This window comes from Protomyctophum bolini (genome assembly GCF_963924005.1).
Source record: "Protomyctophum bolini genome assembly, chromosome: 9".
Lineage (NCBI taxonomy): Eukaryota > Metazoa > Chordata > Actinopteri > Myctophiformes > Myctophidae > Protomyctophum > Protomyctophum bolini.
Genome location: NC_137870.1, coordinates 14,551,451 through 14,576,451, shown reverse-complemented (window position 1 = coordinate 14,576,451; position 25,001 = coordinate 14,551,451). Strand labels below are relative to the sequence as shown.

General features: G+C 44.4%; 1 protein-coding gene across 1 annotated transcript in view; it reads right to left on the bottom strand.

Annotated features, from left to right (window-relative positions):
• Nucleotides 1–9,290: 9,290 nt before the first annotated feature.
• The window catches only part of dpf1 (double PHD fingers 1), a gene marked incomplete at its 3' end in the record, with an annotated part of 75,786 nt that continues 60,075 nt past the window's right edge, over nt 9,291–25,001 (bottom strand). Inside the window, exons 9-12 of the mRNA XM_080772722.1 lie at nt 14,940–15,059; nt 11,104–11,216; nt 9,809–9,890; nt 9,291–9,361 (exon numbers count right to left, since the gene is read on the bottom strand). Coding sequence (XP_080628848.1) covers nt 9,291–9,361; nt 9,809–9,890; nt 11,104–11,216; nt 14,940–15,059 — 386 coding nt within the window. The remainder of the gene's footprint in view (nt 9,362–9,808; nt 9,891–11,103; nt 11,217–14,939; nt 15,060–25,001) is intronic.

Sequence of the window (25,001 nt, the reverse complement as noted above, 5' to 3'; positions counted from 1 at the left end):
ATTGTGAGGACATGAACATTTTAGGACAGCGAAATGCCATCTTTATTACATCCCGAAACCGAAAAATAGTTGATGTTCACAGTAGCTCAGCTGTTTTTGGGTGCATTGCATGACACTGGCATGATGCAACTAAGCATAGATCATGTTTAACTCTTTATTCCAACCCCTAAGCATATAACCTTTAAAACGCCTTACCCCAATCCGAACTGGATACTTTTTCTAAATCGTAAATGTATCTCTACAAAATATTTGTTCAACCATAAAACAGACTTTTTGGGGGGCAGGGAAATCCCTCACAAGGACTATTTGTCAGAGTCTATCATACTTTGGTCATGACATGGCATTTGGTCCTCAAAAGTATAGTTTAGTAAAGTAACACACACACACACACACACACACGTGCGAGCGCACACTCACAGCGCCGATGATGAATGCCTCATCTGCAGAAAATACATCACAAATAGCAGTCAGAGTATATAGTATACTGTACCTGGCTGCATGTAACTGTACGCATGGCCAGGATAGATAGCACTCCTCTGCTGCAGCAGTCTCACCAGACACCACACCTGTTTCACTGCAAGGAAATGAATAACGTTCAAGGTTGTCCCTGAATCCCATCTGTTTTGTACATGTAATAGACAGCGTTTGTATTGTTGAGGAAATGTACTCAATGTGTACATTTTTGAATTGAATACACATGGAATCACAATGGAAACAAGTCCCCATGCAGAACCTTTTTTTGTGTTATATTTTTTTAGTCTTAAGCCTTGGACTAGCTACTAAACCCGGAATAAACGGAATTAATTGAAAAATATAAACATGCCACATACGGAATAAACGGAATGTATTGACTGTCAGTTATTGGGGCTTCAACGGAGAAAAAATTAGCATTTTTTCGCTAATATCGCTAATGTTGGATGTAATCTACCAAAAAACGGCCGAAATCCGCGTGATCGTGCGCCGTCTCTATGTGCGTAGCTGTGAAAAATGTGATATTTTGCGATGTTTTGGGGTTGATTTGGGGTTAATATGACTTAGTAATGAAAAATATGGCATTAGCCTAGCATCGCCGAGAGTCACGGCAGTGACTGGGGTCAAACTACTGCCGGATGTTGATGATCATTTGAACCGGAAGTGACTCCCCTAGATTCCTCTATTTTTGTCATAATCAGCATAATGGTGCATTCTCGCCATCTGGTGGCAATTCCGGAGAAGACACTAGGGTCGTCAGTCTCATTAAAACGATCTATTAAAACCATCAGATCTTTCTATTAATGTTAAAATGATGAATTAAAAATAAGCCAATTTGTTACCCAAACAAAAAAATTGGGGCTGGCTGTCAATTATGTACAGTATTACTGTAACATATGCTGTTTACATTTCTGACTAATAAAGTATTCAATCAATCAATCAATCAAAAATAATTAAGGTTGTCCCTGGCCTGAACCTCTTGTCTGGTCTCAGATCAGCGTCTGGATACAATACAATACAATACAATATGTATGTATACGTCAGGGTATGTATGTCGGATTGTCGGTGTCCTCTCCTAAAGCACCAATAAACGTAAACTACGTTAATTGGTACGTCTCTACTTCAATCTCAATAGGATTAATAATTGAAACAGATTTGGTTACGTCACCATCAACAGCCAATAAGGGACCACCATTCTTGGTGACATAACTAAGGTACGTTTCAAGGTTGGTAGGTCAATGCCAGTGGTGAGTGCACCTCATGGCGTGCTCTGCTTGCGCACAAATAGGCCGTACATGGCCTACTTGTGCGCAAGGTGTGAGACGAATGAGTTGGTATAAGGTCAATAACGGGTATAAAGGATTTAGAACAGCAATTGTAATAGACATTAGCTAGCGCAAGTAGGCCATGTATGGCCTACTTGTGTAGAAGGCACAAGTTGGCACCTCGACAGAGTGCATTTCTAGTTATTATTAATATTATTAGGGGTCAAGCCCAAAGGGAGTAGACCCCTTTTGTTCCGCCGTTTTGGTAGTTCTGTGCTATCGTTCGTTTCACGAAATTCTGCAATATGGTAGAGAACTGTGACTCGTAAGGATCCCTCAGGAACTGAGGCTCACACTCATTGGTCAAAAGACCTTTGACCATTTGCTCTATCCACTTTTCAGCCTTTTTTTTGGCCACGTCACAGAAATTGTATTTCCATACATGCGATTGGAGTCTGACTCTGGTTACGGAATTACAGTGTTGACAACCCCTTCAGCCAATCAAATAAATAAAATCATCTACAGTATATAGCTCATAATGCGTATAGCTTTTTTCCTTTTGGGGCTTGACCCTGTCTTATAGCTGTTGCAGCTATATTTATTATTACTTGCGCAAGCAGAGGGCGCAAGTAATAGTTTTCGTCCAGGTATGTCGCTGTTTGATGTGTATGCGCCGTGCCAGTGTATGACGTAATGACTACTTGTGCTTGATATGGCAGTGGTGTCAGATTACATACATGTATACATAGGAGCATTACCTTTAATCCTCCCGACACTAAAACATATCGTCATTACGTCACCATCGAAAACCAATTACACCCTGGCATTGGGTCCTTAAATCCACATCTTTATTACGTCATCATTGAGAGCTAGTTGTACCAGTTATACCCTGACGTCATATGCTGCTACGATACATACGCATCAAACGGGGCATACGCAAAGTAACCACAGTATACCGCTAATCAACTTACACATTACATATACATAGAGGCATTTCCTTTAATCCACCCGACACTGTACTTGCGCGCTCTGCTTGCACACTAGTAGGCCATTTATGGCCTACTTGTGTGTTGTGTGCAACAAGCAAGTAGGCACTCGACAGAGTGCAGTTACTTGCGCAAGCAGAGGGCGCAAGTAATAGTTTTCGTCATACGCTGGCCCGGCGCATATATGCGCCGGGCCAGCGTATGACGTAATGACTACTTGTGCTTGATATGGCAGTAGTGTATCGAAAACCAATTACACCCTGGCATTGGGTCCTTTAATCCGCATCTTATTACGTCATCATTGAGAGCTAGTTATACCAGTTATACCCTGACGTCATATGCTGCTACGATACATACGCATCAAACGGGCATATGCAAAGTAACCACAGTATACCGCTAATCAACTTACAAATTACATAATGTACATAGAGGCATTTCCTTTAATCCACCCGACACTGATCGACATATACGTCACCATCGAAAGCCGTCACTCATGCGTATGAGTAATGACTACTTGTGCTTGATATGGTGTCAGATTACATACATGTATACATGGGGGCATTACCTTTAATCCTCCCGACACTAAAACACACTGTATCGTCCTTACGTCACCATCGAAAACCAATTACACCCTGGCATTGGGTCCTTTAATCCATATCTTTATTACTTCATCATTGAGAGCTAGTTATACCAGTTATATCCAGGACAGTTCTAAATCGATAGAACTGTATTTCTTTTATAGATAGAAACGTTTACCATACTTCACAATACTACTTTTTTACATGCAAAAACTAGGTACGTAGCAAATAGCTAAACCTAATAATTAAATATTTCAAACGTTCTTTCACAGAGAAGCTGAGATTTGACAGTTTGTAGCGGTCGACAGTACTTGCACGCTCTGCTTGCGCACTAGTAGGCCATAAATGGCCTACTTGTTTGCAACAAGCAAGTAGGCACTCGACAGAGTGCAGTTGTATAGTTATTATTATTATTAATAATAGGGAAAAGTGCGGAGCATTTCTTTCCCCAGCTCCCCTAAACAAAATGAATGGTGTACAAATGTACAACTGGGAATTTTAGCTGGAATATAGAATAGGAAAAAAAGGAAAGAAAGAAAGAACAGTATTAGATGCAATGTGCACATGTACAATGCTGTCCTGCTTGGCAACAGACAGACAGACTGAACACGAATTAAGCACTGTGCAAGGATACGCCAGGATGCACACAAATATGCACCAAATTGAAGAAATAAATGTATGTGTGCATGCAGTGTGCACAGACACACACGCAAGCACACACAGACACACACACACACACACACACACACACACACACACACACACACACACACACACTTTGTGAGCTTAGATGTGCTATTTTCAGAGTCAGGCACACTCACACACTCACTCACTCACTCACGCATGCAAGCAAGCAAGCATGCAACACACACACACACACACACACACACACACACACACACACAGAGAAGCAGCCATTTTAAGATCTCATCTTTTTAATGGAAAAAAAATGAGCCGAGGGAAGAGCAAAAACATGGGGTAAATTGAGAAAGTGGAATGAATTCACAGAGAATGAGCGACGGAGGCGATGACAGCAATGCAGTCGCAGCTCACATTTCAACGCATTCCTTCCTATAGGTAGCAGACAGAGAGAGGAGAGGGGAGGAACTAAACAATAAGAATAATCATAGGATTCTCCAGTGTTCATCTTCCTCTTTGATGTCAAAAATACAGAACGAAAAAAGTGTCACTTTTCATCCGGTGATTCTTATACAATGTTTGACCACAACGGAAATAAGTATATATAAAAAACAACAACAAAACAAACAAACAAAAAAGATTTAAAAGTGCACTCGCGCCCACACATACATACGTAGTACATACATACAAGAATGTTTGTTTGTTTTTTGGGGGGGGGGGGGGGGGGGAGGGGGGACAAAACAAAGTGCAAGCAAAGATCACAGCACGGCAATTTACAACAGAGGCCAAGTCTTGCTTTGTTCAGTGGACTGGCCAAAGTCGAAGAACCCCTGTAGTGTAACCCAACCTCCACAAAAGCCTGCAGGAAATGGTCTAGAAGTGGGGATAAAAATTGGTCCGAATTTGTCGCTTGGGTAGCGTCTATTCTTTGTGATCCAATCGCCCCTACATGTTATGAATCAGTATAAAATAAAAGGTACAGTACAGTCAATGTTCATGTACACTCTGTACCCAATCTCCCTTCAATGCCGTTAACTTAAACTGCAACCCCCCCGCCCTCCAGACAGTACAATCAAAATTGGAACTCCACCACGATTCACCTATTAAGTGCCAGGAAAGGTTTCAAGGTAAAGGCTTTTCAATAACAATCGTCATCCTGAAAATGCACGATCGTCATCTTCACCACGACTATCATCATCACCATCCTCATCACCACATCAAACGACAACTCACTTGTTCACTCATACTCACTTCCTGTTTTGGACTATTGGGGCACCCGCTCTGATTGGCTAACAGTGGAAGGAAGCAGGTGATTAAATACCTCTGCCGTCATTTTATCCGGACCGCAATCTGGGAACCCATGGACAAGAAAAAGGAAACACAGTGCCCTCTGCTGTTCGTTTCCTTTGAATTAGCCTCTGGGGGCAGGCCTCATAATGTGTATAACAGGATGTTGCCCGTTTGGCCCGCCCTCAGCCCTCCACTTCCTGTGGTGCGCCTAGCGCAGCTCGGAATGCGTTCTTGAGAGATTATCCAGACCGTAATGTGAATATGGAATTTTCTAAAAACGACAGTCTATACTCCTTCATTGGAGTGCCAAAGTGTGACAATGTGTACACTTCTTACTGCGCGTCATTGCATTGTGGAATATTTTATTAAGATGTTCTAGCAATGATGTGCAGCATGCAAATGGTTCCTGCAAAAGAGATGTTCTTGGAATAATTTGTTAGTTTGCTTTTTTCTGTGTCCCTTCTGGTAATTATGAGTATAGTAATATTATGCACACATACAAAGACGCGCACACGCAACGCACGCACACATGCATGGATGCATTTGAAAGATTAATGCATACACACTGTGCAAAATGTTTCAAAGTAGAAAAAACACCCATTATAAAAGAAACCAAAATCAGCAACTGAACAGAGATTAAAGGTTAATTCCTTGACATTGTTTAAAAAAGCAATATCGATGGTATCAAAATATGAAACCGGAAACATTTCTGGCATCAGTCATGCACCAATGGATTTACATTGAAGTGAAGGTTAGCACAGCATTTGCACCAAAACACCTTCCCAATATCAGATGGCAAACACATTTACAAATACAATTTAGATTACATTCCCACAAGCCATCTGTCCTCGCGAGTTCCTCCTGGATTCACAATGCAGGATTAAACGTGATAATCGTTTCAAACAGAACCTAAAAAGAAATTCCTGTCATTTCATACTTTGATATGTACACAGGGATACGGGATAAGAAATGGCGACTTGTCTTTCTTATTTCAACAATCTATTTACAGCTATTGTCTTCAAGCTTAAAGCTCATTGTTCATTGGACGGATGCCTCTTCTCTCCACTAATAAATACCACGACTCCGGTAAATGAGCACCTGCAGATTAAGGCAACCTGAACATGTCCATAGAAGTTGCCTACAGTGGTCCAGTTACACTGGTCAACGATAACAAAAAGAAAACTAAATAAAAAGAGGATTTCGGTTTTTTTCTCAGTGCAAGCTCACAAAAACACATGCTGGCTTGGCTATCTTTATCCGGTTTTGAAAAGCATACCCTTACATTCCAGCGTTGTCTTTGAAAAAAATTATAATAAAATGTAGCAGGTTACAGGCCTTGGCCGCACACGCGCACACACACACACACACACACACACACACACACACACACACACACAGAGGCTGGAAAGAGGGCAGAGGTCAATGTTCTATGATCGTTCTCTTCTCTGTCCTGGTTTTCACCTGTACCTTTTCTCTGGTCTCCGTCTCACAAAGACAGCTGGTAGTAGCCTACATACCGCATGGGGCACAGAGAGGGTCAGATCACATGGTTCCAGGTGGGTGGGAAACATCCTGTCAGAGAGAGAGAACCACTGGCCTTCCTCAGAAGGGGATCATCACGTCACGTCACGTCCAGCTACTCAGTCAGTCCTGCTTCCCACCTAGCACACAGCTGGCTACAGTTGGCTCTGTCATACAGACACGCACACATGCACGCCAAGCGCACGCACACACACACGCACACAGTTTTGCCGAACAAGGTCATATCACACAAAAACACATTATTGCGAATTAAGTGTGCTTTGATTTCAACCTTAATCAAAATAAATAATTAATTAAATAAATATAAATAACAACATGAAAATGAGGGGGAAAAGAGAAAATAATAATAATAAGAAAGAAGAAACATGTTTTGGCAAGAGCCAGGCAAAAATCTGCATTATAGATACACTTGAATCCTACATTCGTAATACACAAGGACAGCGTACAGCCGTACACACACGCACACGCACACACGCAACCACACGCACCCCAAGGGTCAGTCTCGCATTGGTTTCACAGCCAACGTTTCACAGAAAGAAGGGCAAATAAAGGTCAGATAAAAGTTGTGTGACCTATATAACGTCCTCTTTAACGTTGTTTTGTCAGCAAACGGAACAAAAATGGTCGATCAGAGAAAGATCCATCCCTCTTTTTGACATTCAGCTTCTAAAGCCTTCTGTGTCCAATGCCACAATGCATCAGTGCCACTTAGAGATCCAGACTCCATGCAAAGCTGTCAAAGATGGCAGCCAGGCAGGAAGGGGTTCGCACCAGTCATTAGATGTAGCCGGGTATACAGTAGGTGTGTAAAAGTAGTTGCTGGTGAATACATTTATAGTTGCCATTGCTTGCAAATTTATCTTAATCCATTAAAAATGGGAATGCAACGTATGTTTTTTTTCTTCCTTTTTTGGTTGGTTTAGAAAATCGCAAAATTGTTTCATTTTATTTTCTTTAACACAAATCCTCTCTTCAGGGGGTCCCTGGCACAAAACATTTCCCGATAGAAATATGTTTCAATTTGGGGGTCCTTGCCACAAAAAAGTTTGAGAACTACTAATGTTTGTTCCTTTTCTTGTAAAATCATAAAATCGTAATAGGTTAAAATAGAGGCTTTTCATGATTGGTTAGCAATACCTGCACCAGTTAAAACTGCTGGTGGAGTATGCTCTTCTACGGATACAGTAGGGATTGGTTTGTGTGGTCAATTTAGCAAAGTGTGAATCTCAAATTAATAAATACTTTTTGAACATTACAGTAAGTGTGATTTACCCACTTGAACCTCAGCATGCCTATTCTGGGGGGGGGGGGGGGGGGAATCTCAAATTGCGTCGTTTTGAGCTATAGCGGCTATAGAGATTTGGTGTCAAGTTACAAGTTGTAACTCAAGTCTCTTTCACTATAAGACAAGAGGGTTTAAGTGGCTAAGATGTAAAAAAAAAAAAAATAAGAAAAAAGGGCATCACAAACAGCTGGTGTAACCCCCTCCCCTCCCCCCCCCCCTGATCTGTGCCGTTTGCCAGTAAGACAGAGTTCTCCGTAGTGTTCACATTGATTCAGTCTACAATGCAGTATCTGTACAATTCGCTCCCCACTGAAAGTGAACGGGGCAGGATGCAAAGGAGCTGATCCAAGCATCCTGTTGGGATAAGAAGTGAAGGGAGGAGATGGAGAGTGATGTTTTGGTCTTGCGTTTTGTGTTTGCCGAGAGTTTGGATTGGGAGATTTCAGAGTTGTCTAGAATAAAAAAAAAACCCTCTCACACTCCGTTAGAGGTATCCAGGGTCTCTCTCTCTCTCTCTCTCACACACCCCACGCACTCTGCTGCTCCGACAACCGGCCCCATCCATCGTTGTAATTCTCTCTCTCTCTCTCTCTCTCTCTCTCTCTCTCTCCGCCGTCAGTATTAGACTGAGACGCAGTTGAAGATCATTAGGGCTCTTCGAGGGCCCTTAAGAGGGTGCCGCTCGAGTGGTATGCCTCTCTGAAGTGCCCTTGGCAGGTTAGTGTGTGTGTGTGTGTGTGTGTGTGTGTGCGCGTGTGGTGGTGGTAGCTAACTCGTTGCCAGCTGACGGATTCCTCTGCTGAGACTGAGGGGTGAAGGGATGGGGAATGGGGGAGGGGATTCAGGTCAAGCATAGCACAGATTAGGAGAGAGGCCTGTGGCAGAGAGCAGGGGTCAAACAGAGAGGTGAGGGAGGATACAAAAGAAAACATATGGAGCTGAAACCATGGCCACGGGCGGTCCTGTACTGGTGGTCTCTCTGTGTGGTTGTGTGTGTGTGTGTGTGTGTGTGTGTGTGTGTGTGTGTGTATGTGTGTGTGTGTGTGTGTGTGTAAACGGCACAGGGTGTGATAGACATATCCGGGTTTCCAGGGACAGATCTCAGAGGGACAGGTTTCGGTGCGTAAATGGAGGACGAGTGGGGGGGACGAGGCGACGAGGGGGCAACAGGACGGTAGGTTTGGGAGTCGAGGGCGGTCAGACGAGTAGAGAAAACGGCTCGCAGCTCCGCTGATTAGGTCAAGGTGATGTAGGCCGACGCCTTCTCCTTCAGCTGCCTCAGACACAGATGACAGCTCCAGCTCCCTGGAACGCACACACGCACGCAAGCACACACGCCCGCACACACACACACACACACACACACACACACACACACACACACACACACACACACACACACACACACACACACACACACACACACACACACACACACACACACACACACACACACACACACACACACACAGATGAATGCACATGTATGTTAATCCCATGTATTCGGGAAGAGAGTATGAATTAATGCGAAAGCATCACATACTGTGCTAACATTAGCAACATGGTGAGAGCGGACCACTATACTTTGGTGTGTGTGCGTGCGTGTGTGTGTGTGTGTGTGTGTGTGTGTGTGTGTGTGTGTGTGTGTGTGTGTGTGTGTGTGTGTGTGTGTGTGTGTTTGCTGTACATTATTACCGTATGCAGTATATTTAAATACTAGAGTAATAATAGGTATAATAGGTATTTTCTTACCCTCTGGTGGCTCAGACATTGGAGGGCTCAGGCAGTACATATGGTAGCCTCTGTCACAATCATCACAAAACAATAGCTGATCCTGGAACAGAGGAAGAACATGCATATGGCAGGTGACAGCACATAAACAACTGATCCTGGAACAGAGGAAGAACATGCATATGGCAGGTGACAGCACATAAACAACTGATCCTGGAACAGAGGAAGAACATGCATATGACAGGTGACAGCACATAAACACAACATGTAGCCACTTAAACCCTGCATGGTTGAGCTAGTATAGTCTATTTTCGGTTTCCTGTTATTGTGGGGAAAGCTTGTCTTGTTTAGTGATCTTTTCTCCCCTTCAATAATACCAATTGGTAATGTATTTTATATAATGGATTGCGTTTGAATAATTATGGTTGCATTTTTATAGCGCTTTTCTAAGCACATTCTAAGCGCAATGTAATGTATACATTGGGAGGTGAAACAGTCGAGAGAACCACTACTTTAATCCCAAAAAGATGATCATTGCAGTATTCTTATCATAGTTACAGTATAGCATAGTATAGTGTTCAGACATGTAGTATTCTTATCATAGTCATGGTATAGTATAGTGTTCAGACATGTAGTATTCTTATCATATAGTCATGGTATAGTATAGTGTTCACTGAACACTATACTATACCATGACTATGATAAGAATACTACATGTCTGAACACTGTTCAGACATGTAGTATTCCTATCATAGTCATGGTATAAACAGTATAGGGTGCAGACATGCCTGCCTGTGTGCATTGCGTATGGCCTTGGCCTGTAATAGAGAAAGAGGTCCTACGTCATTCTCCGAGGTGCCACACAGAGAGAGAGAGAGAGAGAGAGAGAGATAGATATACAGAGAGAGAGAGGTCCTACGTCATTCTCCGAGGTGCCACACAGAGAGAGAGAGAGAGAGAGAGAGAGAGAGAGAGAGAGATATAGATATACAGAGAGAGAGAGGTCCTACGTCATTCTCCGAGGTGCCACACAGAGAGAGAGAGAGATAGAGAGAGAGATAGATATACAGAGAGAGAGAGGTCCTACGTCATTCTCCGAGGTGCCACACAGAGAGAGAGAGAGAGAGAGAGAGATAGATATACAGAGAGAGAGAGGTCCTACGTCATTCTCCGAGGTGCCACACAGAGAGAGAGAGAGAGAGAGAGAGATAGATATACAGAGAGAGAGAGGTTCTACGTCATTCTCCGAGGTGCCACACAGAGAGAGAGAGAGAGAGAGAGAGAGAGATAGATATACAGAGAGAGAGAGGTCCTACGTCATTCTCCGAGGTGCCACACAGGCTGCAGGACTTGCACTCAATGCACTGCCAGCGGTAAGTCCTCACCGCCGCCGTCATGTTGACCGTGAACTGGAGACAGGAAGGGTGACCTGGGTGTGACACGCACACGTGCACACGCACGCACGCACGCACACACACACACACACACACACACACACACACACACACACACACACACACACACACACACACACACACACACACACACACACACACACACACACACACACACACACACACACACACATCAAATACGTTTTTCACACTTTCAGACCATATCTGTGGTCATCATGGGCATACCTAACAATGGATGCGAAAACAATGGGACATTTTCCATTTTTGTGTATAGTCCATAATAATCCAATTTTAATCACTTTCTTTGAATGAAAACATGATGCGTGAAGACTTGTCGAGGCCCGGCATGAATAATAATGAATCTTGATTTCATTCACCTGTTTGATTCCCATATAGCTGCAGTTCCTCCAAACATGTTTTTAATCTCATTCAAGATGACATCCAGACAGTGTATTACTCATTTAAAACTAAATCAGCATTCTAAAATATGTATATCTGATAACATTATAGGTTAGAAATAAGCCACGTAGCTGCATGCTTTGCTGCCCGTCTGTATCTGACTTGTAAAGTTTTGTAAACAAACAACTCCACGCGTCGCAGAGCTATGTATAGCAGATCTACAAACTTGTAGGTCTGCTATTTTTGAAAAACGACTGACATAGAAACATACTGTCAGGATATAGAAGACAGTTTTAGAATCTGATCTCAGGTCAGAATGGGTTAAGGTTACGTTCCCTTCCAATTATGGGCAGAAACAGCACCTTTTTGGGCATCCCAAGTTGTTGTTGAAACTTGAAAGCCTCTAACAACAGTCTGTGGGTATGTCCTACACCAGGGGAAAAAGGTAGATCGTGATCTACCAGTAGATCACAAAGGCTGTGCAGGTAGACCACATGACAGGTCCCTAAAGAATAGTTAATTTAAATATAAACTATTTTTGGCATCTGCCACTTGAATTAAGTTGACTTGATTCATTGACATAAAAAAGCCTGTCAGCTCAAACCCACAACAATACTTTGTTTTCAAGAGTGTTGCTGCACCCAAATGTCGGTAGAATTACAAAGTAAATCTCAACCTATTCCATTTCTCCCTTTACCATTCCAATTGTATTTGTTTTACATGTAATGCCAGCGCCGCTATTCCAAAGCACATTTTCAGCAATGGTAGGCTATTATATCTTTTTCAGTGGGTAGATCTTGTTGAGTTGATTATTTTGAAAGTAGCTCTCAAGTCAAAAAAGTGTGGGCACCCCTGTCCTACACTATAGGGCCTAGCCCTAGCCTATCAACAGTCTGTGGGTATGTCCTACACTATAGGGCCTAGCCTATCAACAGTCTGTGGGTATGTCCTACACTATAGGGCCTAGCCTATCAACAGTCTGTGGGTATGTCCTACACTATAGGGCCTAGCCTATCAACAGTCTGTGGGTATGTCCTACACTATAGGGCCTAGCCTGCCAAATATAAATGTAATGTTTATTCAACTTTTCATCTTGATCACAGGTTTAAAAAGACAGAGGTGCCATTAAAAACACTGAATTATTTTGACGATCATAAATACAAAACATCAAATCAAAAATGCAATAGCCTATCTAAAAGTCCAAATAATGTAAAACACAAATCCGATCTAGATCTGGGATTTGTATATACTTGCTATAGGAAAGCCATTTTTACCGTTTAAGCCTAAAGCCAAACATAGCAGATCTACAAGTTCACAGTATAAATCAGCCATAACTCTGATATGGATTCCCCTGAGTCTGCAATAAAGAATCAATCATAACCCTAAACGTAACCACTACTGTACATCCTACAGACTAATCCTAACCCTATAACTCCAACCTGAATCTGTTCCTAATTCTGAGCCATTTTTGTACATTTGTACAACCATTTCTCTTCTGAGGACCAGTCTATTTCTCAAATTACATAATATTAGTAATACACACACACACCCACACCCACACACACACACACACACACACACACACACACACACACGTATTTCTTCCTTTCATTTTCTGTAATTTAACCCTGATTTATACTGCAAATGCTGAAAATACCTATTTTCGTCACATGACACCGCCATGCGAGCATAAATCTTTAGCTGTATTGATCTAATAGTTGTTGTTCTTCTTTTCTCCCCATCCGTATCATTTCTCCTACTTATTGTGGGGGTGGTTTGTCAATATTTAAAGGTTTGACTTAGTCAAACCTCTTAGTTTGTTAATCTGGTGAACACTGACCTAAAACACCTTTCCTGTAGAAATGAGATTTGAGAGCTCTGTTGTTTTATTTCTGCTGAGTGCAATATTTCCTCACGGCACAACCAGCCAGCGGGCCCTGGCGCACAGTTTTGGAAATGGCTGGACTAGAGTCTAATAATGTCTTGGTGGCCTCCCTGTCCAATCTTTATAGCTGTCAATAGTAAGTTACTCTGTGTGCAGTTTGTGAAGTTATAGCTGCAAATCATGGTGTAGACGGACTGCTTGTGGGCATGTGGACTTGCACAGTGACAGTCTATAGACTCTATACTATAAATAACAGCCTTTATAAATACTTCACCTACCTATAGGCATTGGGCAATGAAAGCGTTTCACGAGTACAATGCTGTTGAACCTCAGAGACTCAATGAAACTTTTACTTTTACACAATCCCAACTTTCACTGCAGTGTTTGTTTATGGCCAGACCCTTTTGTGTATGTTTTGAGGGGACATCTACGTGTGTTACAAACATTCATATGAATGTTTTTAACATACTGTATGCATATTATGCAGAGAGATAAACCCTGTTATGGACAGTAGGCTACAAAAGAGATGCCAAAAAGAATGATCACATCATATCTAAGTACACTTGAGTAAGCCTTGCCGAGTCATGTGGTCCATAGGGCAGGAGCCTAACTCCTGTTTGTGTAGCATGGGGCAGCTTGATGTTATGGTACCGGTACAGTATATACATATTATATACATTATAAATTAAACATCAGAAAGTCTTTCTGTATCTCTTTCTGCCAAGTAATGTGGACGAATATGCATAAAACAAAACTCTTTTCAGCGTTAGTAATTTGATGAAGGCACTAGACAGAGGTAACCGAGGACGGAGATGACTCAAAGGTAAATAAATTGAGCATCACACTGTGATGATGTTGAACAACCTGTGGAGCTGCCGTGTGTCATAATTATGACATAATCAAAGGCATAATCGAAGACATAATTGAAGGCAATCAAAACATATGATCCTATATGTTCCACCTGAACGGTCAGCGGATTCTCAATTAGCCTGAACCCTCACTGTGACAGTGACAGACTGTAACTCAAACAACAGCTGAGAATTATCAGCCTGGCTCCCCCATATCTTGCGAGTCTGATTGAACCCTACAAACCCTCCTGCGCACTCAGATCAGCCAAAGCAGGGAAGCTGCAAGTACCTTCACTAAAAACTCTCTTCTCCCTTCTGGCTCCAAAACTATGGAATGCACTTCCCATTGCAATCAGAACTGCAGCCTCACAAGTAGCACTTGCCCTACCCCCGAATCAGAGCGTCTGCTAAATGCCTAAATTCTAAATTGTAATTGTAGCATAGTGCTATAGTGAGGCTTCACTACAGCATATAGAGCGTCGCAGTCCCGCCCCCTTTCATGACGACGCCAGGCCCAGGAAATGAATCCCAATGCATTTTTCCCCATAGACATTTCAAGTCGTACAAAGCCAACTCGTGCTTCACTTCAGAAGTTGTGTGCTTACCCGAGCGCCCACAGTCGGCGCAGGAGATGAGGTCTTCGGGACAACCCGTCTTCTTGGAGCCTCCCAGACAGAAGTCACAGTAGCCGTTGGCGATCACCGAGCCGTCTGCCGCTTTCTTCGCTGGAGGGAGGAAGCACAGAGACCGAAAACATCAAGGCACATGATTCCGTGTGGCTCCACCAGTTCAGTGCAACACAGGTGGGATGCTGTCCTTTATGTCGCATTCTGTCCAAGTGTGTAAAGTGCCAATGTTAAGCACGGGGGAAAAAAAAAAGATCTACAAACTCTCAATGCGGCGCAAATCATCAACAAGCAGACATCACTAAAAGGTCACACAGGAAGTTGTACTGAGGCCCAGTGACCCACACAGACTAAATGGGACACCAGTCCAAACGCTAGAGAAATACAGAGATAGAGTGATGAGGTGGGGTGTAAAAGTACAACAAAAAAAGAAATCACACTGTGAATTGAGGGGCGCTCGGGGGTATTGTGAGAGGAGCAGAGATAGGGAGAGGAGAAGAGAGGGAGAGGAGAAGAGAGGGAGAGGAGAAGAGAGGGAGAGGAGAAGAGAGGGAGAGGAGAAGAGAGGGAGAGGAGAAGAGAGGGAGAGGAGAAGAGAAGAGAGGGAGAGGAGAAGAGAAGAGAGGGAGAGGAGAAGAGAAGAGAGGGAGAGGAGAAGAGAAGAGAGGGAGAGGAGAAGAGAGGGAGAGGAGAAGAGAAGAGAGGGAGAGGAGAAGAGAAGAGAGGGAGAGGAGAAGAGAGGGAGAGGAGAAGAGAAGAGAGGGAGAAGAGAGGGAGAGGAGAAGAGAGGGAGAAGAGAAGAGTGGGGGAAGGAGAGGAGAGGAGAAAAGAGGGAGAGGAGAAGAGAGGGAGATGAGAAGAGTGGGGGAAGGAGAGGAGAAGAGAAGAGAGGGAGAGGAGAAGAGAAGAGAGGGAGAGGAGAAGAGAGGGAGAGGAGAAGAGAAGAGAGGGAGAGGAGAAGAGAAGAGAGGGAGAGGAGAAGAGAAGAGAGGGAGAGGAGAAGAGAGGGAGAGGGAGAGGAGAAGAGAGGGAGAGGAGAAGAGAGGGAGAAGAGAAGAGAGGGAGAGGAGAAGAGAGGGAGAGGAGAAGAGAAGAGAGGGAGAGGAGAAGAGAAGAGAGGGAGAGGAGAAGAGAAGAGAGGGAGAGGAGAAGAGAAGAGAGGGAGAGGAGAAGAGAAGAGAAGAGAGGGAGAGGAGAAGAGAAGAGAGGGAGAGGAGAAGAGAAGAGAGGGAGAGGAGAGGAGAAGAGAGGGAGAGGAGAAGAGAGGGAGAAGAGAAGAGTGGGGGAAGGAGAGGAGAGGAGAAAAGAGGGAGAGGAGAAAAGAGGGAGAGGAGAAGAGAGGGAGAGGAGTAGAGAGGGAGAGGAGAAGAGAAGAGAGGGAGAGGAGAAGAGAGGGAGAGGAGAAGAGAGGGAGAGGAGAAGAGAAGAGAGGGAGAGGAGAAGAGAAGAGAGGGAGAATAGAAGAGTGGGGGAAGGAGAGGAGAGGAGAAAAGAGGGAGAGGAGAAGAGTGGGGGAAGGAGAGGAGAAGAGAGGGAGAGGAGAAGAGTGGGGGAAGGAGAGGAGGAGAAAAGGAGGCGATGAAAGGAGGTAGGACTTGGAGACATACCTGGACTCAATATATAGCGCCGAGCGCAGAGAGACGAGTGCTCCATGTGAATCTATTGCTACTGTACAATATGTACTGTAATAACTGTATATGCTCTCTCCTTTGTTTTTGTTTCTCTCTCTCTCTTGCACTTCCTCTCTCTTGCACTTCGTCTGTCTGTCTGTCTGTCTCTCTTCTTTGTGATTGCATGATGGCTGTGATGGCATTGATGACGTGCATGGCAGGCTGTGTGTAACATGTCCTGTGTCCTCTCTGACACAATGGACAGGCTCTTCACACTGACTCACAACACAACAATAAGGATGCAGCACAATGTACAGAACAGGTTGCTATGCGCAAACTCACTCACGCACGCACGCACACAAACACGCACACACGCGCGCACACACACACACACAGGAAAGCACACGTGCGTACAGTGTGTGTACTGTATGTGCACGAGGCATAGCAGCTGGCAATATGAAATAATCAAATCCTTTCTGGTGATAGATTTGTGTGTGTGTGTGTGTGTGCGTGTGTGTGTGTGTGTGTGTGTGTGTGTGTGTGTGTGTGTGTGTGTGTGTGTGTGTGTGCGTGCGTGCGTGCGTGTGTGTGTGCGTGCGTGCCTGCCTGTGTGCGTGGCATGGCTCTCTCTCTCTCTCTCCCTTTCGTGTGGTCATTAATCCACCCATTCTTGGCTGGAGCTTTATCAGTGGGGGAGGGATAGACAGAGGGGGGAGTGGAGGGGGCAAGTGGAGGTTGGTTGGTTGGTGGGGTGGGTTGGTTGTTTGTTTGTTTGTTTGGTTGGTTGGGTGGTTGGTTGTTTGTTTGTTTGGTTGGTTGGGTGGTTGGGTGGTTGGTTGGTTGGTTGGTTGGTTGGTTGGTTGGTTGGTTGTTTGTTTGTTTGGTTGGGTGGTTGGTTGGTTGTTTGGTTGGTTGGTTGGGTGGTTGGTTGGTTGGTTGGTTGGTTGGTTGGGTTGTTGGTTGTTTGGGTGGTTGTTTGGGTGGGTGGTTGTATGGTTGGTTGGTTGGTTGGTTGGGTGCATGGTTGGTTGGTTGGGTGGTTGGTTGGTTGTTTGGGTGGTTAGTTGGGTGGGTGGGTGGGTGGTTGGTTGGTTGTTTGGGTGGTTGGTTGGGTGGGTGGTTGGTTGGTTGGTTGTTTGGGTGGTTGGTTGGTTGGTTGTTTGGGTGGGTGGTTGGTTGGTTGTTTGGGTGGTTGGTTGGGTGGGTGGTTGGTTGGATGGTTGGGTGGGTGCATGGTTGGTTGGTTGGTTGGTTGTTTGGGTGGTTGGTTGGGTGGGTGGTTGGTTGGTTGGGTGATTGTTTGGGTGGTTGGTTGGTTGGTTGGTTGGTTGGGTGCATGGTTGGTTGGGTGGTTGGTTGGTTGTTTGGGTGGTTAGTTGGGTGGGTGGGTGGGTGGTTGGTTGGTTGGTTGTTTGGGTGGTTGGTTGGGTGGGTGGTTGGGTGGGTGGTTGGTTGGTTGGGTGATTGTTTGGGTGGTTGGTAGGTAGACAAAAGAGAGGTAGAGAAAAGAAGGACAGAGGGATAGGAGGTTTGGATGGAGGAGTCAAGGAGGCATGGGAGGAATAACGAGCTGGGGAAGAGAGAGAGGGGTGGATTATGAAGAGCAGAGGATGAGAGAGAGAGAGAGAGAGATAGAGCGAGAGAGAGATAGAGAGGGAGGGAGGGAGTTTCTACTTCACAGTCTCTGTCTGTCTCTAATCCCCCAGGGAAATAATACAATGAAATAGAATAAAAAAAGCACTCACGACTAGAGAGAGAGAGATATAATTGTGATAATTGGTTAAAAATGTACTTTTCAAAAATCTTTACATCTGTGCAAATAATAGATATCGTTCTATAGTTAGTTTACTTCAAGTGGATCCGCACCTTTATGAAGTGGTGTGACTTTCGCACATTTCATTTAAAGGAGAATTCCATGCTAGAATGCTTTCTTATATTTCTTACCTTTCTTTGTAGTTGTTACGTCCCCAACAAAGAGGTCCAGGTGTTTTTTTGTGCAAAAACTCCTTATTGGCTATTTTCCCTACCATAAGCCCCCAATGAATTGCATTGCATTGAATGGGAATTGAATGGGGCTATGGGGTGTTATGCTAGTTCGCTTATTTCCATCGAAAGAAGTAGTAAAGTGTGCCGCTTGGGATATTATTTACATTATGAAGAGAGGATATATACAAAGAAATTATAATTTTGAGCGATGGAAATAAGCGAATTAGCACAACACCCCATAGCCCCATTCAATTCAATGCAATTCATTTAGGGCTTATGGTAGGGGAAACAGCCAATAAGGAGCTTTTGCACAAAATAACACCTGGACCTCTTTGGTGGGGACGTAACAACTACAAAGAAAGGTAAGAAAGCCTTTTAGTATGGAATTCTCCTTTAATCCAGAAATTAAAAAATAATAGCCAGTGTGTGCACTTTCTGGTTGCCCAGGATCTCTTCTTCTACTGTGATATTGCATGCATTTGACTGGCACTGGCCTCACGATCCCGCCTAGTGTGACGGGAGGGAATGTGTTTAACGTGTATGTTTCTCTGTCACAACATCCCGGCCGTTGTTTTCCTTTGTTTCTAATGTTCTTTTGTTGGTTCAATCACTGTGTTTTGTCATGGCTTTCCTGTAGCTGCAGTTAGCTCATATAACATTAGCTGCTGTTGCCACTGGCTCCGCGCTCTGGCGTTGCAGAGTATTGTGGGTTCAGACTTCCACGTTGCTGCGTTTCAGAGGGTTCAGACTCCCATTGGCTTAGGCAGGGTTTCAGAGTATGGGTTCAGACTCCCATTGGCTTAGGGCAGCCAATCATGACTAGGTCCTCAAAATGTCCCTAAAAGAAAATGAGCGATCATAGGCCAGGTTTTCACCTGGCAAATAAGTAACAGCTAATTAATGAGGGCTCAAGTGGTTCAAATAATGTCCATGAATAGAAAGTTTGTTGCTCAATATATCATAATATTCTAATAGGATTTCAATGGTAATACTGGAATACAGTACATTACATTACCAAGCATCTGTACAGTGTAGTAATAACTAAATTCCCATAAGAGCAAAATTACTTGTCAACAGCACAATATAATTACACCTTAAACTATATGTCCAAGTGAAAACCAAGGAAGACCATTTATACCACAGAATAAAAATAAGAAGGCCTGAGTTATGATGAGGTTCTTTTTTAATTCTGATTTCATAACTGAGTATTCTCTTAATTGTAACATTTTATCTCTCTTAATCTCTTTTTTTCAAACTTTCAAACAACTCAGAATTCTGAAGATAGATGAAAACAAAACAAAAAAATTAAGTAATTTCAAGGGCATGATGTACAGAGATATTCAGGCCTTGTCAAAACTCACAATTCAGGTGTGGGAAATGAGATGCTGCATATAAAGTGTTGCAGATGTGTGAATAGAGGCATAAACTAAATGGTTATGTGATACAGTGTATATGCATCCGTGTAAGACGACGCCTCAGCCGTGGGGTTTTCCTCGGTCTATGGATATTTACAAACAGTTTACTGTATATGGCTAAGACAATGCATGGGCCTGGAGCCAGAGCAAACATGCCTGCTGCCTTTGTTTCTGTCAAAGAAAGGCGCTTCTTTCTTCCCTGCACTGAAGAACGAGCATCATGATCCCTGGTGAGGTGTACAAGTAAGCACAAGCACGCACGGACGCAGAGTGAATCAGCAGGTCCTGAATCTGTATCTGATTCTGTGCAAGCTGGGCTGGCCACTGGCCTGCCTGCACAGAAAATAAAACTCCCATCGATGACTAAACGCCTGCGGTCATGTCTAAAGACCCGCCTGCAACCACACACACACACACACACACACACACACACACACACACACACACACACACACACACACACACACACACACACACACACACACACACACACACACACACACACACACACACACACACACACACACACACACACACACACACACACACACACACACACACACACACACACACAGCGCCGCTCGGAGAGACAGGAATGACAGGATTGAGAGGGAGGGGAGGGGAGGGGAGGGAAGGAGGGAGAGGGAGACGCACACAGACAGGTGGATAAACATGGAGACAGCTCCTCACTGCTGCCCTCCTCATCTTCTCCTCCCGCCCTCCTCCTGTCTCCAAATCTAACAAGCCTCCTTCTCCGCTCAGCCCACCCCATCCCCCTCTAACTTCCTGGTGTGTATGAGTCTTCTCCACTCCTCTCCTCTCCTTCCCTCCTTCGTTCCCCGTTCCCTTTCCTCTTCTCCTGTGCCCTTCCCATCCATCCCTCCGTCCCTTCCTTCTCCCCCCCCCCTCACTCTCTCTTTCCTCTCTCCAGTATTCGGTGCCAATTACTGGGAGAATATGAGCAGAACAGCACACTTCACAGCTTTTCAAGTGTTGGAGAGAGACGTCCCCCTGGGAATTATCCAGCCAGAGATGAATCCTCAAATGCTCCTCGCCCTCTTCCTACTAAGCCGTCTGTCTGTCTGTCTGTCTGTCTGTCTTTCTCTCTCTCTCTCTCTCTATCTAGCTCTCTCTCTCTCTCTCTCTCTCGCTCAGTATATCTATCTTTCTAGCTCTCTCTAGCTCGCTCAGTCTCTCTCTGTGTGTGTGTGTGTGTGTGTGTGTGTGTGTGTGTGTGTGTGTGTGTGTGTGTGCGTGTGCGTGTGCTGTTTTCTCAACACATATCGGCCTCTCTCCCCTCCTGGTTTCGCATTCCATTTTATATATGTTGTCATTTCTTCCTCCGTGGTTTAGTTAGACGGGATGCAATGGCTTTTTGGGGCATTTAATTTTGAAGTTTCACTCTGAAATGGAAAGCTGTGTATTTTTTAACCAATGCAGGCTATGGGACGTATATAGCTCTGTGCCGTGCACGTCCGTGCAGTTTGTTTACAAGTCACAGAGACGGGCAGGGCAGCAAAGCTCGTGGTTTATATTTCTAACCTATAATGTTTTCAGATACATATTTTAGCGTGCTGATTATGTTTACAACGAGTAATACACTGTCTGGATGTCATTTTGAATGAGATTAAAAACTGTGTATAGTAATGTAATCAAAACCAGCTGTGTATGGAGGAACTCGTATAGCGATGGGAATAAACTGCAGGTGAATGAAATCAAGATACATTTGTATTCACGTGGGACTCGACACGTCATCACGCAGCACGTTTCCGTTCAAAGTAAGTCATTAAAATTGGATTTTCTTGACTTGCAATTGGATACAGTAGCCTAGACCTATATGCCATGCCATATGTAGAAGGGTCAAGTGGTACAGTACGTAACAACAAGGATGATATGAAGTTACAACAAGGATGATATAAAGTTACAACGTTACAACAAGGATGATGATATAAAGTTAGCATGAGCAAACAACAAGGGGAGAATTGTATGGATTTCCTTGTGAATCGCGTGTACGGTATGTGCAACGTCGATGTCCTGGTTTTGGCGGCATGCATTTGAGGGATCTCTCACGGATGCTAGTTATTCTACCGATTAAAAACCCACCTCACCCAAAATGTTGTCTTTTGTTTGTCTTTTTTAAGCTTGCCTGGGAAACTTCCAGTGGTTTCTTGTGCCCTGATAGTATCTATAAATGCACCAAGTCTCTGTACGTCTGTCTGGGTGTAATCCACGTAACTCGAGAACTCAAACTCAAATTCGACACACACGTTTCACACAGGGGGTGCAGTGGCTGGTGTCAATATGAGAAACATAGCAATGATTACTATCCGAATCTGGGGCTATTTCTTTTTGACAAAAAGTAGAAAGTAGAAATTTACAACATTTGCAGGCCCTTGGTTGATAACCTGGCTTGGTGGATGTTTTTTTTTTAATAGGCATTTTTTGTATCATGCTCAAGTGGTCATTTTATAGCCACCCTTTAGTGTTTTATGAAATTATGCTTCTGCCCCCCCCCCCCCACTCTCTCTCTCCCCCTCCCCCCCTCTCTCTCCCCCCCCCCCCCCCCGCCTCTCTCAACCTGACCTGGGTGCTGACCCACGGCCGGTCGATACTCTCCTCCTCCAGCTATAGCCACAGCAGCAGCCTCATCAAGTTAGCACTCGCATCCTGGGGATTAACCTCAACAACACACATTAACGCACGCACGCACACACGCACGCACACTCATACAGTTCCCATTGCTTTTCCTTCCATTTCCACCTCTACGTTTCATGAGTTATGGTCTGCTTTCTGTCTCCTCTATATTTGTGTCCGCCTCTCGCTTTGTCTCTCTCTTGTTTGGTGTTCTGTGTGCAAAGCACAATGAATTGCCTCTGTTTTGAAATGTGCTATACAAATAAAACTGCCTTGCCTTGCCTTGCAGCACAGCGGCCGGAGAAGAGTCTGGTTTTTAGTCCTTCGTGTGATGGTGATCCTCGCCGGAAATAGCTGGTCTATATGAGCTCACCATGTTGACAAAAGACACAGTGCCACACAGATTCATCAATCCACAAACTAATCTAATCTAATTCATCTATTATTATGGTCACTGTCGGACAGAAACCTTAATTGTAGCCCATCTCCATATTATTATTATTTTTCGTAACTTAACGCCCTACATCGCCATACAAGAGTGTCACGCAAAAACAGCGGATTTGCAAGCTCCCAACAAGGCGTGGAGATCAGCTATTTTAGCTATATTCTTGAAATATAAAGTGAAGTGAAAGCGTGTCAGTGGGTTTTTATAAATAAAGAGCCATAGAGACTAAATAATAACTACTTTAGATGCATTGCAAGGCAGGTTCTTTTTTCATTAATTTCCTGAAAAGTAACACTTCTGGACATGCAAGGTTTCCACCGACAGCGGAAATGATATATTTTGCAGATGAGAATTGGGGCCTCTGGGGGCTCTGCTCTGGAGGGGAAGGTACCGTATGGGCTGGTTCCGGAAGTTTCACTTCAGCTGCGCGGCTGCTTGCTATACGGCCACTTCCTCCTCCGTTTGGCGGTCGTTAACCTGCGGGTTAATCTCTATAAACAGACATCTGCGTGAATATAAACGGGTTACTCTGTGAAACTGGCGGATGGGGGTTCCAACCAAGAGGGCAACTTTAATCTACGCAGAGCTGATGAGAGACTGATTAATTTTACACAACACACACTGTTCTGTTCTGCTCTGTTCTGTTCGGTCCACACATTCTCACTCCCAAGATGGCCAACGGGTGACAGCTTGGGACTGGATTTTTCCAAAGGGCAAATGTCCACGTTTGGACACCACGTGCCTCCGTTGTTTTAACAGGATTTTAGCCGAGCCGTCACCCTTTCTATGTGAAACGGAATGGAATGCTTGCTTCACATGATGGTGTCATACAACATTGTCGCGCACTGATAAAATGCGACGCGGGCAACACAACAAAGTGAACACCTGGGTTGGGTGGGGCGCCTCACTAGCGCCCCATTCCTCCATTGCCATTGCTCTCTGTGTCTGTGTCAGTCGCACAATACATTCCATGACTGCAGGAGCAGGTATACACACTGGAGGAGGAGGTGCAGACAAGGAGGAATGAATGAGCAAGAGGAGGTAGAGGTGTATCGATAAGAGGTAGCAGAGAGAGAGAGGAATGAGAATGGGAGGAACGGAGGGAGGAGAGGCGAGGAGGCGACAGAGCAGTGGTGTGTGAAAACCCACTCTGCACTCCTGTCGCCTCGTTGCTTAATGAGGAGAGCCTCTCAGGAGAAACGCACGCACACGCACACACACACACACACACACACACACACACATATAATTATGCATAGACATACATAAATACACACATCATGCACACACACACACACACACACACATATGGTATATGCATAGGCATAAATACACACATCATGCACAGATGCACTATATGCATACACGCATGTATTGTGTGTGTGTGTGTGTGTGTGTGTGTGTGTGTGTGTGTGTGTGTGTGTGTCTGTGTGTGTATGTGTGTGAGTGTGTGTGTGTGTGCGCGTGCGTGCATGCACACACAAACAAGCACATATACACGAATGCTGAAATATGCTACACAGCTCTCAAAATGGTCTGACTTCATGCACATGCTTATGCACAGCACACAGCCACGCGCACACACACACACACACACACACACACACACACATGGCAGGTAGGCATACTGACACGCACGCATGCACACACTGAGATTTATAACCAAGCCTTTGCATAATAACTTTTGCAGGCCGGTTGCTGTCCCTTCCCCCACCTTCTCTCTGTAACATGACCAATAAGAGTCCCTGTACCATGCCCCGATTCTCTCTCTCTCACACACACACACACACACACACACACACACACACACAGAGAGAGAGATAACGGACATGCTCCACAAAAAGGCCCTCACACACAGTGAAACCCTAAAATGATGTCCCCTCAGCCAGCTAGTTCTGGGACTAACACAAACAAGCACAACCACCAGACAGAAAACAAACGGGACTACACC